The 14,362-nt window shown below is 35.5% G+C and overlaps 1 protein-coding gene across 1 annotated transcript in view; it reads right to left on the bottom strand.

The window, feature by feature from the left end:
- The window catches only part of LOC145688992 (insulin-degrading enzyme-like), an 81,829-nt gene that overhangs the window by 47,283 nt on the left and 20,184 nt on the right, over nt 1–14,362 (bottom strand). Inside the window, 4 exon segments of the mRNA XM_081763143.1 lie at nt 2,681–2,790; nt 7,922–8,017; nt 10,934–11,036; nt 13,939–14,042. Of these exon segments, the coding sequence (XP_081619269.1) occupies nt 2,681–2,790; nt 7,922–8,017; nt 10,934–11,036; nt 13,939–14,042 (413 nt within the window).

The raw sequence follows: 14,362 nt of genomic DNA, 5'->3' as shown, positions 1-14,362 counted from the left end.
CCTTTCTAAAAATCAATAAATAGTTGTTGATGTACCGGGATATTGTATTCCCACTTCTTTTCGAGTATTTGTCGAATGGTAAACATTTGGTCGATAGTTAATCGATTTCGTCTAAATCCGCACTATGAGAGGATTTTAAAAGACGTTGACAGAAGAGAAATGCCTCGATAATTATTACAGTCAGTTTTATCGCCTTTCTTGTAAATTAGAACAGTGATTGATTCTTTCCACTCCTGTGGAAATTCATCCTTGTTCCAGATAAGGAGAATGAGTTTGTGTATCTTGTTCCACAATTTTTCGCCTCCAGCTAAAATTAACTCAGCCAGAATTTCGTCTACACCCGGAAATTTGTGTTTCTTTAATTTCTTTATAACGATTTCAACTTCTATTCGGTTAGGTTCTAGGATATATGGTTCTAAGGTGTGTATTTCTCTTTCTCCATGAACATTAGTATTTGGCTGCATGTTAAGCAATTCGTCAAAGAAATCTTTCCATCTATTTAAAATGCTGTCAGTGAGAACTGTTCCGTCAACTTTCTTTAATATATAGGCACGAGGTTAACAGCCTTTCTTAAATTCGTTGATCCCCTTATACATGTCCCGAATGTTTTTATTTTTATTATTATCTTCAAGTTCCTTAGTTTTAGCTTTCATAAAATGGCGTTTCTTTGTTCTAAAAGTTTTGGAAGTTTCCCGCCTGATATCTAAGAAATTTTGTGTAGTTATTTCATTCGGATTTTGTAGCCAACGTAATTTTGCCTGTTTTCTCTTCTCCGCTAGTTGAGTGCATTCCTGGTCGAACCATGGTTTGTTCCTATGTATTTCCGCATCTTCTATTTTTTTTTTTTTTTTCTGAAATTTTAATGCTATCTCTAATTTTAATCCAAGTATCCTTAATATTAGTGCACTCCGAATCTTCTAAAACCGAGAATCTATTCGGCACTTCAATTTAGTATTCCTCTCTTACCTGGCTTTCTTATAATTTCTTTAAATTAAATCTCTCCGTTTTCAGACATTGAATATTTCCTTTATTCAACGATAATCTCTCTCTTACTATCACTGCTACCAGGTTGTGATCAGTGTCACAATCAGCTCCTCTAAACGACCGAACATAAATTACGCTAGATTGTCTTCTTCTATCTACTAAAACGTGATCGATGTGATTATGTGTTTTTCCGTCTGGTGAGGTCCAAGTATGTTTATGAACGTCGCGATGTGGAAATTTTGTACTCTTCACGATAAGGATTTTGGATGTTGCGAAGTTCACGAGTCTAACACCGTTGTCATTACTTTCCTTATGTAGACTTTCGTTCCCTATAATCGGTTTGAAAATATCCTCTCGTCCTACCTACGCATTGAAATCTCCTAATAGAATTTTCATATGGTATCACAGGAGTTGGTCAGACATCCGTTCCACTTCTTCGTCTTTTATATCGTCATCCTTATCTTGTTTTGACATGTACACTCATGTCCAAAATTATTGTCGCATGTCTATAAATATGTTGCTGTAGGAATATAATTTGATAACGAATTCACCTGGTTTTTCTTATACTGTTAGTATGTGTATAATCAGCAAAGACATATATGTGGCAAATTTCATGTCAAAAGAGCAGTAAATAAGAACAATAAAACGAAAATAAAACTTTCTTGACCTTTAGCAACATTTAGTTTTACTCATTCTAATTTTCGTACTTGTAGTTCTTTTCCTATGAAATTCATCACAAATATACACTTCCCGATTATACACATAGTATCAGTATTAAAAGTACCCTGCAAAATCATTATCAAGTTATATTCTTACAAGAAGTGTACATTTAAAACAATAATATCACATCACCGACCCTTAAGAATCATAAAAGGAAGTCTATCGTTAACAAATTAAACCCGCTTAATTGGTGAAATTATTCGTTTGTGGACGAAAAAGCGTGTTCCTGATTGGTGATTTTTATTTCCTTCCCCGTAAAAGAACGTAAAATTTCCGGAATTCACAGTTCCATTTCCTTCCCACTTAACTTCCTGAACTCCTACTAGGTCCATTCTCTATTTCTCTAACTAAATTAAATGCTAATAATGTAGAATTAAAAAGAAGTACATATAATAGATATTTGTTTACATGTAAAGGTGACTTTTTTAAACGTCACAATACAGGGTTCCTACTAATCTGGAGAAATCTATTTCTCTGACTTTCCCTGACCTTTGGCAGGAAATTTCCTGACTTTCATGATAGGTGTGGGGTGACGCTGACATATAAATAAGGAATAAATAACGGCATTTATTCTATAGAGACAAACAGTAATCAATTGCTCATACGTACATCCACTTACCTTATCAAATAGGTATCATAATGGTTGGCTAAGCTGAAACTGGTTATTTTTAAAAATTTCCCTGACTTTCCCCTGATTTCCAGTCTTACCCTGAGATTCCTTGAACTGCGCCATTTTCCCTTAGTTTTCCCTGACTTTCCTGACCAGTAGGAACATTGCAATAGATATATTTACTTCCATATGTATATCTAAATTTTAGTTATAATCTAAGTATGATTAGAGTTATGATAACCAAGATACACTCAAGGATCATTTACTTTTTCTATTAAAAAGATAATTTATCTCAAAATAAAAGGAAACTTACTACTACGACACAACCTAACATCAAAATTACACTACATACGATTTAAAACTCACCTAAGAAACTCGAAGCTAAGGTTTGCCTTTGGCAGAAGGAATTCATCATCTTGTTTGAACCAGACGCGAGTTAAAGATGTATCTTGTATTACAATGGGGTGAGTAGAAGGCTGAAATTGTATATTTTTGTTTCAGGATAAATTATATATTACATAATGAATCAAAAGTATATTTTGTGAAAACGTTTTTATGTTTAAAAAAAATATCTGCTTCACGATATTAAGATATGTCGATACGACTATTTTGAAAAGAAATATATGTATACCCAAATGCACCATGCTTTCTTATACTGCAGTATTGAGGAACTAGTAACTAGAAAGTATTGTAGTTCCTGGTTACTACAATATTAAACCAGAAACCTAGTAAATGGGAGGAAATAAAATTTTATATAAAATTAAAACAACATTATAGAACTGTGCTAATGTTTCTTTTCTGTATATACTTTTCTTCCTTGATTTTGTTACATTTCTGACTCAGTTTTAAGGTGACATTTTTCTAGTCAATAACTTCAGTTCCTCAATACTATAGTAGAGAATTAGCAGGAAGGATTTCGAACAAATCTGTACTAATATAGGTCAACGATGTAATAATAGAATTTCTCTGCATTTAATTATGATTGTACAAAAATATCGTTTAAATTTTACGCCTAGTTTAACAATTCTTATAATAATAGAACAAGGTTTCAGTCTATTAGTCACGCTCTATTATTTTACAGTTATGCTAATAGTTGTGGTTAGCTGCGCTACATCCTACCTGACGTCAAGATATGTCACTAGCGTGCAAGCAATTTGCAGACGAGCCAAAGGCTTTGATGGAACAACTAATATTCATTGACGCTTAACACTGGGAGACAAACTATTTCAACACTGATCTCTGTTGACCCAAAATACAATACGGTGTAATAAAAGAAATGTGTAGTTGTATATCATGGTATATCACTACATGATATCACTACAAGAGCATGTGTATGGTATATCATAACATGTGTCCTTGTTCAGGTAAGTAGAAATAATGTTTTCATGGCTTTTATCGTTATAGTAATAACTGCTGAAAGCTGTCGTTTCACATCTACCTGTTGTAACAAGATCAACGTGCTTATCATGTAATTCCTCAATGCTGAAGTGTTCCGTCGGATGAAGTACGTGTATGACGATGCATGCGTATGGAAAACAAGGCTCGACTGGTAAAGAATGTTTTGGGAAAGAAGTGCACAAACAAGTAATTACTCCCGTCCTGGTCAAGCACATGTTGTTGCCACTGAAGACACTCTGCGGTAATTATGTTACGACAATGTCCATTTCCGGTATACAACGTTCAGGACTTGTCTCAACGATTCAATTGGGAAATTTTCCGTCACATTTTTTACAGCCCTCACCTTTAACCTTGAGACTTACACATTTTTGGCCCTCTAAAGAAGGCACTGAAAAATCCGAAATTTCACTTAGATGATGAGTTGACGCCGTCAATGGTTCGAAAGCCCATCTTCCAAATTTTACATGGACGTCATTAATAGATTGTTCACACAATGGGACAGACATCTGAACTCATATGGTGCCTTCTTCTAAAGCATAAATGCTATGATACACTCATCATGTATGCCTTTCCATTGTATATAAGGCAGGGCGCAAAATTTCCGGTCGCCAGGTCGCCATTGGCGACTTGAAATTTTGAGCTGGCGATTAGTGTTCAGTAGCAATGGTTTCTCCCTAAACTCACAGGGCTCCGTAGTTTCTGTTTCGCAGATCACAAATGTTCAGAGTATAAAACCAAAGTTAATCAAGAATGCGAAAATGTACATAACAGAACGGTTACAATCTGTATCATCAGAGGTAGTTCTGCCCTTTATATATTTTTGACACTTTGGGTTGGCCTCCTAAAGGAAAGATCCTTGAATTTGGTGTGTAAGAAATAAAACAGCTTTTTAAGTACTTGCAACCAGATTTATACAGTGTAAAAGTGGACCTTGTTTTAGCAGAGTGGAGAATATAAACTTTTGTGTTTTTCATTAACCCTTGGAGTACGAAGATGGGGTCAATTTGACCCCAGCGAGACATCTTCTATTTTTTATTGCATTAAAAAAATATATGCTGAAATGTTCTTCTAGAAATGCTTCTATAAGAGTCTCTTGAATAATTTTGTACACTTAACAAGTACCGTAGAGTCTAATTTGTCTTTTTATTTACAGAAATGGAAAATGAGGTCAAAATGACCCCATCTTGGTCAATCATGGAATAAAAGAGTCTTCAGTCATATTCCGAGAGGAGGGAAGAAAAAATAATCTCATCCCGCCAAATGTAGATGGCGCTGAGGGCATGGTATTTTCGTGCAAGGAGTTCTCGCGCCAACCTCATTTTGTTAGTTTCTCTTATGTGGTACATTTTCCTCTTTACAATAAACGTTCATTGCTTTTATTGTAACAACAGAATATCATTTGATCTCTTTGCTGCCTTAGTCACAAAAGCCTATGGGGTCAAATTGACCCCATTTTGAGCATTAAAGTAAAATTTATATCTTGGTACTCAAAGGGTTAACGTTGAATCAGACACTGAAAAATATTTACAGTGAAAACTTCATTACGAGATTCCCAAGTTTGCTTCCACTTGTCACATTTTGTGCAGTTTTACCTGTAAGTACTGTTTCATGTGAGAAAGGCTTCAGCAGTCTCAACAGAGTTAAGATTTTAAGACTGCCTACAGAAATTCACTGAAGACTGACACACTGGATGATTTGCTGACAATTTCTATCAATGGCCCTTCACTTTAGGTTCTTGATTCGAAAACTGCAAACGACAACTGCTATTTCAGTGCAGAGAGAGAGCATTACACAAACATGAAGTCTTAAAGTAAGATATTTTTTAACGTGTATATGGTTTGTCCAAACCAAAATTGATTATCTTGAATCTAATTGTCTGGTTTTGAAATTTTATGCACCGATTTGATCTTTTCTTTGTCAAACCAAAGGCCGTGGACGGGGGTGGGGGGTGGGGGGAGAGGATTCTCATACTTTGTACGTAAGAGATACTGGCGACTATCATTTTTACATTGGCGAGTGCGTCTGACTTTGAAATTTTGCACCCTGGTATAAGGGGTAGTTAAATGTTATTAGTAATGATATTATCTGCACACAGGTTTCTGTTTATCATACCATATAAAAGATATTACGAAAGCGGATCAATAAGTAATATAGAACAATTTATATAGAAGAAAGTGTACAAGGTAACACATAGAGAATATGTACAAAATAAACGCTCATATTACAACTATTTTTCAACATACCCATCATGTCTCTCAACACGTTTCTCTCACCGTGACACAAGTTCCAAAATACCTTATTCACAGTGCTTATATACCTCAATGGCACTGTTACAGGGATAAAGATAAGAGTTTCAATACTGTAGATCCTTATAGTTAAAGAATAATCATTTCGTTGAAAATGAACATATTTACTATTAAGTATTACGTTGGGGCGACGAAAAGATAAATAAACTTCATTTTATTACCTTTTGTATTTTTATGATTCTTTAATAATAATTAATAGACTACGTTACTCAGGGATGACAACATAATTTTTCTTTCAGAGTCCATATCACGGAGAGAGATTGCGACCTCGATCTTGGAAAGATTTTATTTAGATGTAGAAGCTTAATATATGGGTCTGTTCGACCTTTGAAATCTTACATGATCTGAGTTCAGATTGGCGTGAGCCAGATTTGTTTCTATCCTTTTAGTATAGTAGTACTGTAATACGAAAGGACTAAGCATTAGTAATGTTTATTTGTAAGAAATAAAGTAATTATTACTTTGGCAGATAAGTGCATTAGATATAGGATCTAATAATGGATAAATTATCCAGGTAATAAAGTATTATGATTATGTAATAGGAGTTTTATCTTATTTAATTTCAATCATGTGTGTTTTAGTTATGTTAGGGTTTTGTGAGTTAAGCTTCGGAAGTATCTAAAGTATCGGACAAGGTGTTTCATAGGAATAATCAGACAAGGTGTTGGGAGATTATATGAACAAATGAAGGACGTTACCATGTAATATAAATAATGTGTTTTGGGGTTGATGTTGGAAATGGGTCAGAAGTGGCTGAAGTTGTTATTATGTTGTAATGGAGCCGTAAGTGGCTGAAGATGTTGATAATTAGGTTGATGAACCAAAAGTGGCTGTTAATATTTTAGGTATATGAGCCAAGTGTGGCAAGTGATAATTTACGTGGTTTATGATAAAACCAAATGTGTCTGGTTGTAGTTGTATAAACCTATAAAGGTTGATAGTGAAGAGAAAGTGTTTTCTACATTTTTTGGTAGACTTGTTACATTTGAAAGTTAGTTGAAGTAATATTTCGCTCACTTAAAACTATATCGTAACGAAGTTAGTGTAGCCTTTTTAATATTACTTGAACGGAAGGTTTTAAGATATATTCAAATTTGATGGGGACCAAATAAAGTATAGGAATTTGTGGCTACTACAGCCTTTTGCTTATGCAATTAAGCTATTTAGTAAGAAGTAAATTTTCCTACCATATCTAATTATTATCTTCATTACTTAGCCACTGTTTTTAGTTTATTTTTATTCATTTATTTTTATTTATTTTATTTTATTTTATTGTACAAGAATAGGAGTATATACTGTAATAGTTGCAAGGTGATCATCCAACTCCTCTTATTCTTATTAGGAGGCTTACGAGCAGTTTCACAAACTATTTCTTATAAAGTTGGATTGGGGTTGACTTTCCTGTCTTTTTCTTTTTGGTTGAAAGATAGAGACTATTGTAATTTGTGTGGTTTGCTTCGTGTTTGGGAAATACATTGATCTCCTTTTGATTTTGTGGAAGGAGAATAAGAACTTGTTTTCGGATTTAACACTGAATATAGAGAGGGCGGATTTGCTCTTATTTTTATAGCTGAATACGCTAGAATTTTATTTATAAGTGTTTTGTTTAGTATTTTATTTTAAGCAGATGATGTTTTTTCTATATTATTATTATTATTGCAAAGCAGTATTTATTTATTTTGGATATATTTGGGTGCGAGGGACCTTGCCGCGGTTTTAATATTCAGTAATATTCAGTTTTAATAAAAAATGAAAAACAATACATACATAGAATTTTCATGTTTAAACCACCTTACTAAACACATGTACTATGAATCATTTTATGTTGGAAAAATGAGCCACACTAAAATATACACAAGATGCAATAGATGCAATATGGTGATTAATGATGAATGAAACTTACATTTTCTTCTCTAGGAAGAAGACTGAAGTCTGTTGGGATGAACTCGTTTTTCGGAGGAAGCTTTAAGTCCTCGCACAACCCAGAATTTCTCCACATCTACAACAACAGAAATCAGATATTAAAATAAATACTCTAATAAAACAACTAATATAACTCTTTAGATACTGACATAGCAGAAAAATCAAATCAACTTCTTCGCATAAAATTACCTTTCACATCAGTATGGGCCAATAAGTATGTGAGTTCATTGATTTCATTGTTGTTCCACATTACGTATCCAAGAATGAGAGCAGAAGTGACACTTGAAATCTTACCTCTGAGATGAGTCCATTGGCGCTCTAAGATTAGTTATTTCATTTGCAGTTAAGAAAAATGCCAGATGGTTTCTGTACTTCCCCCTCGCATATAATTGCAATAAAGAGGCTGACAGCCTTCCATATAGATTATAGATGAAATGTAGTGGGCATAGTACTTCACAGAAGCACCGCAGAAATGTGAAAGTTGCATCATTGATATAGTAAACTGTATGACGTATCTGTTAGCAAAGTAGTCCTGTTGTGCAAAGTCTAACGGAGTCGGAAGTAAATCGACTCTGGGAAGGCTGCATTATAGTATTGTCTGATGCTCACTTTAGTTGTTACAGTATAGTTAAACAATGCCATGAACACAAGTTTGCTGTTGGATGGTCCACTGTGAATGCCATAGCGCCACTGTGAATAATACACAGTGCTACTGCCCCCGGACTGTGTATTATCGCATTCGGGCATACAGTGACAATGACATCATCGGTGTTGCGCGGTAAGAAATTGACTGTGACGGAGAATCCACTGACACAGCGTGCTGTAACAATCAGTTACGTTATGTTCCAATAAACCACCTACCATACTATTTACAAGAGGTTACGTCTCAAGGTGATTCATAAAGTGTATGTTCATGCGCTGAAAGCCAGCCATGTCATGCAACGGAGATCTAACTGCAGAAAGCTGTATGAGCGCCATCTTGCGAGTGATCAGTAAAAGTTTGTACTCACTGTAAACAAGGCGTGGATATATCTGATCGATTGCGAAAGGTTCGAGCAATTACGTACAGCAGTGTCAATGCAAAACGACGGAAGTAATTTCGTTCGTCAGTGCACCGAAAGTTATCCACGCAGTTCATGGTTGTGGCTGGAACTTGCCACAGAAATCATCATGACATTCTACAGACGAATGGAAGCTAGCACCAGAATTAGTGCTATTCCCTTTAGTAACATTCCAGTGAAGAGTCTCAATAGTTCAATGGACTACTGTCTGAAACATCGTTAAGATGTGCACAGTTTCCGGCCTCTGGAAAGCATCCAAACAGAAAGGAACAAAATATCTTTGTACATCTGCAAATAAGCCTTTGCCATTGGAAAGTGCACTATCGGGCAATAGTCAAGAGTATTGGTTGTTACAAAGAACACAACCAGTAGTGAAAGTGCATACATACTGTCATAGGTGAGTGAATACTTCAAAGTCTCTATACGGAAGTCTATCAGCCTCTATACAATCTAAGGAAGCGGAGGCGATATAAAGCAAAACTTCATGGTGCAATGTTTTAATTGTTGAGATTCCTTGTGGCTATACGGTTGGCGTACGCATCTTTTGCCCTGTCATACCGGGTTTCGCGGAGCAACAAAACTGTACACACATTGTATTGGTCTCTCAGCTATTGTGTAGCAGAATGAAATTGTAGTAGTCAAAATTCTACCGAAAAAATCGCTTTAGGGAAAGATATGTCATGGCTCTTTCCTATGCCCCACAATGGCTCTGAGGTAGAACGAGCCACTACTTAAACATTATGCATAGAAGCTTCCTCTACAACTCAAATCACCAACGAAATCACATCCAAAGAGGACGTCAGTGAAACTCACAAGGACTGTAGTGATTCGGGACATGGTGGCCTGTAAGAATTCACTATTACAGCGTATAATACCGAACGATTACATGTGGCTCAGTCAAGAGTAAATCATGCAATCCATCAGTAGGAATACCACACTGGCTTAATATGGCACGATTTCGAATCTAATATGACACCAACTGATTGAGATTACTTTAAGGGGAAAATAAAAATACCCAACTAGAAAGTACCCACTTTGAAGATATTATTTAATGGAAAATTTGCCAATTTAAAGATTATTTTAAGATTTAAATCAGTCTTTATTGCACCACCTTCTTCTAGTAGTTATTATTCAGTATTCGGTTTATACTTAAGATTGATTTGAATACCCCATAGAAATGCAGTAATATTAACAAATTTTAGGTGTCAATCATATCAAACCAGAATATAATCCATTACAATTTTTTATAAACGTCAGACCTAGACGAGTCACGCAATGGCACGGCATAGTTGCAGGAGAGTGATATAGACGGTACAGTCCCACGTGGTATGAAATAAATTTTTTAAAGTGAAAAGGGTTAGACTGCGATTATAATATACATATTGTTTCAACGAAACTGTATTTACACTGAAAATATCGATGTATAATCGAGCCACGACGGTAATTTTTCACGTCTCTGAGTGCTTTGCTGTCTCCACCAAAAGAGGTTTAAGACAATATTACATGATGCAGTTAAAATTGTTGACAGCAAAATACATGTGAAGAAATACATTTAATTCGAGTTACATCAGTAATTATTAGTAAATATTAGTATAAGATTTGGTGGTAATCGTTCTACGCAAGACTTAGAAAATAAATAAAAGTGCAGATGTTTGAAATGTGAAAGCTTTTAAAATAATGTATTTTCTTAACAGCACCATATATTTATGTATAACGTCGTACCAACTATATCATAAGTTTAACACCTTTACACATGAATTATTTAAATTCCAATTGTCACGGATCATCGGTAGAATGTGTCAGAATTTAATGTGTTGAACAGACTTAAAACATAAACTAAATCTTCGAAATATTTTCTATGTTTACAAACACATCTGGTAATGAAAAAAAAAATTAAATAAAAGGTCGTACTTCATAAACAAGCAACGAACCTGTAACATATCTCCAGAAATCTTTTCCAGCTTATACTTCACTCCATACCATGGTTCCTCCTCATGAACGATGTCACTGAACTTTTGACCAACCACAGCAACTCTACAAAACATGATAGTCCAAATTATAATAGATGTATAATGTTCGGAGAAACTTTTAGCAGGCAATATTGTCTACAAAACGTCTTTAATTAACGTATTATTATTATTTTAAGTTTAATGTTCCACTGTTATGCACAGAGATTAAGGAATATTATGATGATGATGAGACAGATGATAATGATGGAAAGACGGAAGTGGGAGAAAACGAGAGAACCCCGAGAAAATCCACGTACACCGCGTTTGTCCTATATAAAGCCCACTTCATGGAAACTGGGATCGAAACAGGAACTCTAAGTACCAGAGGCGACCACTCTACCACTGTGCATCGCGGCCCATCCTATCTTCCCATTTGTATATATTCTACATCGAATTTTCATTATGTGCTAGATAATCTTTTCTTCAAATGATGCGTAAATTTAACTTACAAGAATTGAAGGAAGAAACACACAAACTCGTTTAAATAAAAGAATGGATCGTAAGTCTTGCAATATTTCTACACCCCAAACAATAGGCGCACCTATATGGCGTGATCGACCGTAAGTGCAAGGTCAAACTGGCTCAAGAGGTACTGTGGCAAGCGAACTACCTAACATGGAGGCCATCACTCCATCAGTATTTTCTGTAAATTTTTGGTGGTAGTGATGATGTTTACCAACGTTTGATACGTGAACTGTTACTTTATGAGTTCAAACTCGGGCATAACGCTGTGGCAGCAGCCCAGAACATTCGCCATGCGAACGGAGAAGGTGCAGGGAACCACAGCACACCAACTCATCGGTTCTAGAAACTTCGTGTACGTTGTAAAAATGTCAAAGATCAGCAAGGTCCAGCCACCCCAATGCACCAGATTCTGACGTTACACGACATGCCATTGAGGAAAATCCATCCACCAGCATACTGCGATTGTCGAAGTAACCAGGTATTCCCAGTGTACTGTACTGTGTCATCTTCTTCAATTCGGGAAAGCCATCAGGAGCTGCCATATTGTGCCACATGAGTTGAACCCAGCTTAGGCTTACAAGAGAGTGTATGTGTGCCAACAACGACTGAAAAATCCGCGTGATGTGCATTTCTAAAACGGACTGTCTCATATGGGGGGAGGAAGTCGTCTCCCTGAACTCCGAACGTGCTAAAACGATCGTTGGGCAAAGTCCAGTTTACAGAATCGGTCCGCAAACAGGCCCGTTTCGAGCATAAATCATGCTCTATGTATGATGGAACTAGGAAGGGGTGATTCACTTCAAGTTCGATATCCTGCATTGGTGAGCCGAAAGCGCGTCCTGCTGCAACATGATATCGCAAAACCATACTCGGCTCAAAAAACGCAACAAAAATCACAAACTTGAAGCAATGAACTAATGGTACACCCAGCATATAGCTTTGGCCTTGTTCCTTTGAATTACTACTTGTTTCGGCCTATAGTAGACTTACTGAAATCACAATGCTTCACGAATCAGGAGGATGTGAAAACAACAGTAAATGACTTCTTTGCCTCTAAGGACAACACGTAGATTGACGTGAAATCGATGACTTGGTAGAAAGATGGTTGAAGAAACTATACTTTGAATGTTTACCTGCTTTCATTGTACTGAATAAATACAAATTATGTACCAGAATATTACAACACTTATGACTCATCTTGGTATATATACAGGGTGCGGAAAAAGTTCCAGAATGGTCCAATATCTCGCAAAGTATAAAGATCAGCAAAACAAAAATATAACACGTGTTAAACAGTTTTGAAAAAGCTATCCAATGATACTAACCGCAACCCCTATCTCCACCCCCTTCGGAGGTAAATTTAAAATTTTAAATGGGAACCCCAATTTTTTTATTGCACATTTGGATTCTCCAGAAAAAAGTGACAGTGATTTGACTCAAAATTGAAAACAGTGCCTTCGCAGATGGCGCTTGAATCGATACACAAACAAGGCAGTGCATAAAAACGTTACGAAAATGCTAATTGTCAGTCTCATGCTCTGTGGCCTTACGGTAGCGTATTGGATTGCGGAGGCAAAGGTTCTGAGTTCGATCCCCGTTCAAGGCAATCTTTTTTTCTTTTATCTTTCCAAATAAATTCCATACGTTTTAATTTCAATTATTACTTTCTTGAAGTTACATAGAATACAAATTTCGATAATTTGTTTTACAAACTAGTTCTATGAAGTAGTTCTTAGTAACAGGGTTATTAGGGTTAGAGTTCATAGGGTTATTTACAACGAAAATAAACTATTTTTTGTCACCATTTGTATTTTCTTGCAAATTAATAAACATGAACAAATACATTATTTTTATCGAAGTTAAAATGTATGAATTCATTATTTTGGTATAAAAAATACATTAAAAAATGTTACTCTGCGCGGGAATCAAACTCACGACCTCTGATTCCGCAGTCTAGTACGCTAACCATACGGCCACAGAATACGATACTGAAAAGCCACATTTTCATAACGTTTTGCTGCCCCTTTTTTTGTGTGTGTCGATTCAAGTGCCATCCGTAAAGGAACTGTTTTCAATTTTGGGTCAAATCACTCACTTTTTGTGGGAAATCCAAATGTGCAATAAAAAATAGGGGTTAAAATTTTAAAGTTACCCACCCCCGAAGGGGGTTGTGTTTGGGTATCATTGGATAGTTTTTTCAAAACTATTTAACACCTGTTATTTTTGTTTTGCTGATTTGTATATTTCGCGAGATATTGGACCGTTCCGGGACTTATTCTGCACCCTGTATATAAACCCTTTAATTTAACGTTACATGGATATATATTCTTCAAGAGCAAGAATACGGCTAATAAAACAGGACAACTTTCAAATCCCGTAACATCATGCTCAACAGCTGAGCGTTCTACTACTAACACTTTAATTCATCACGGAGAATAAAGTTATTTTCAAATAAATCATACCTAACTTTCTCTGGTTGTAGACAATTAAGTACAAGATCAATTAAATCAGGTCTCCACTCACTTAGCAAGTAATTGCCACTTAGAGTTTCCTCCAAAGGATAATCCTACAATAAAAGAAAAATAAATTAAGATAACCACAAGATTAATCAAATGAATTTTAATTTCTTTTTATGATCCTTTGTAGCTTTTTTTTTTCATGGTTTTATCGATTTACTGCAGGCAAGAAGAGCTGAGGGTTCGAAAGATTTTTCTTCATGAACTGTGCATCTCGTAAACGTAGACTGATGCAAGTACCAAAAAAAGTTTCGTCTAGATCAGCACGATCAATATTGGAAATGGAATCAACAGATTCCAGAACACAAAGAGGCTATATTACATTTTTATCATTTGTCATTTTTTTTAAAGTACCAGTGCTATACACACT

Source organism: Thermobia domestica, chromosome 1 (assembly GCF_964235325.1).
Source record: "Thermobia domestica chromosome 1, izTheDome1.hap1.1, whole genome shotgun sequence".
Classification (NCBI taxonomy): domain Eukaryota; kingdom Metazoa; phylum Arthropoda; class Insecta; order Zygentoma; family Lepismatidae; genus Thermobia; species Thermobia domestica.
This window is presented reverse-complemented; position numbering and strand designations above follow the sequence as displayed.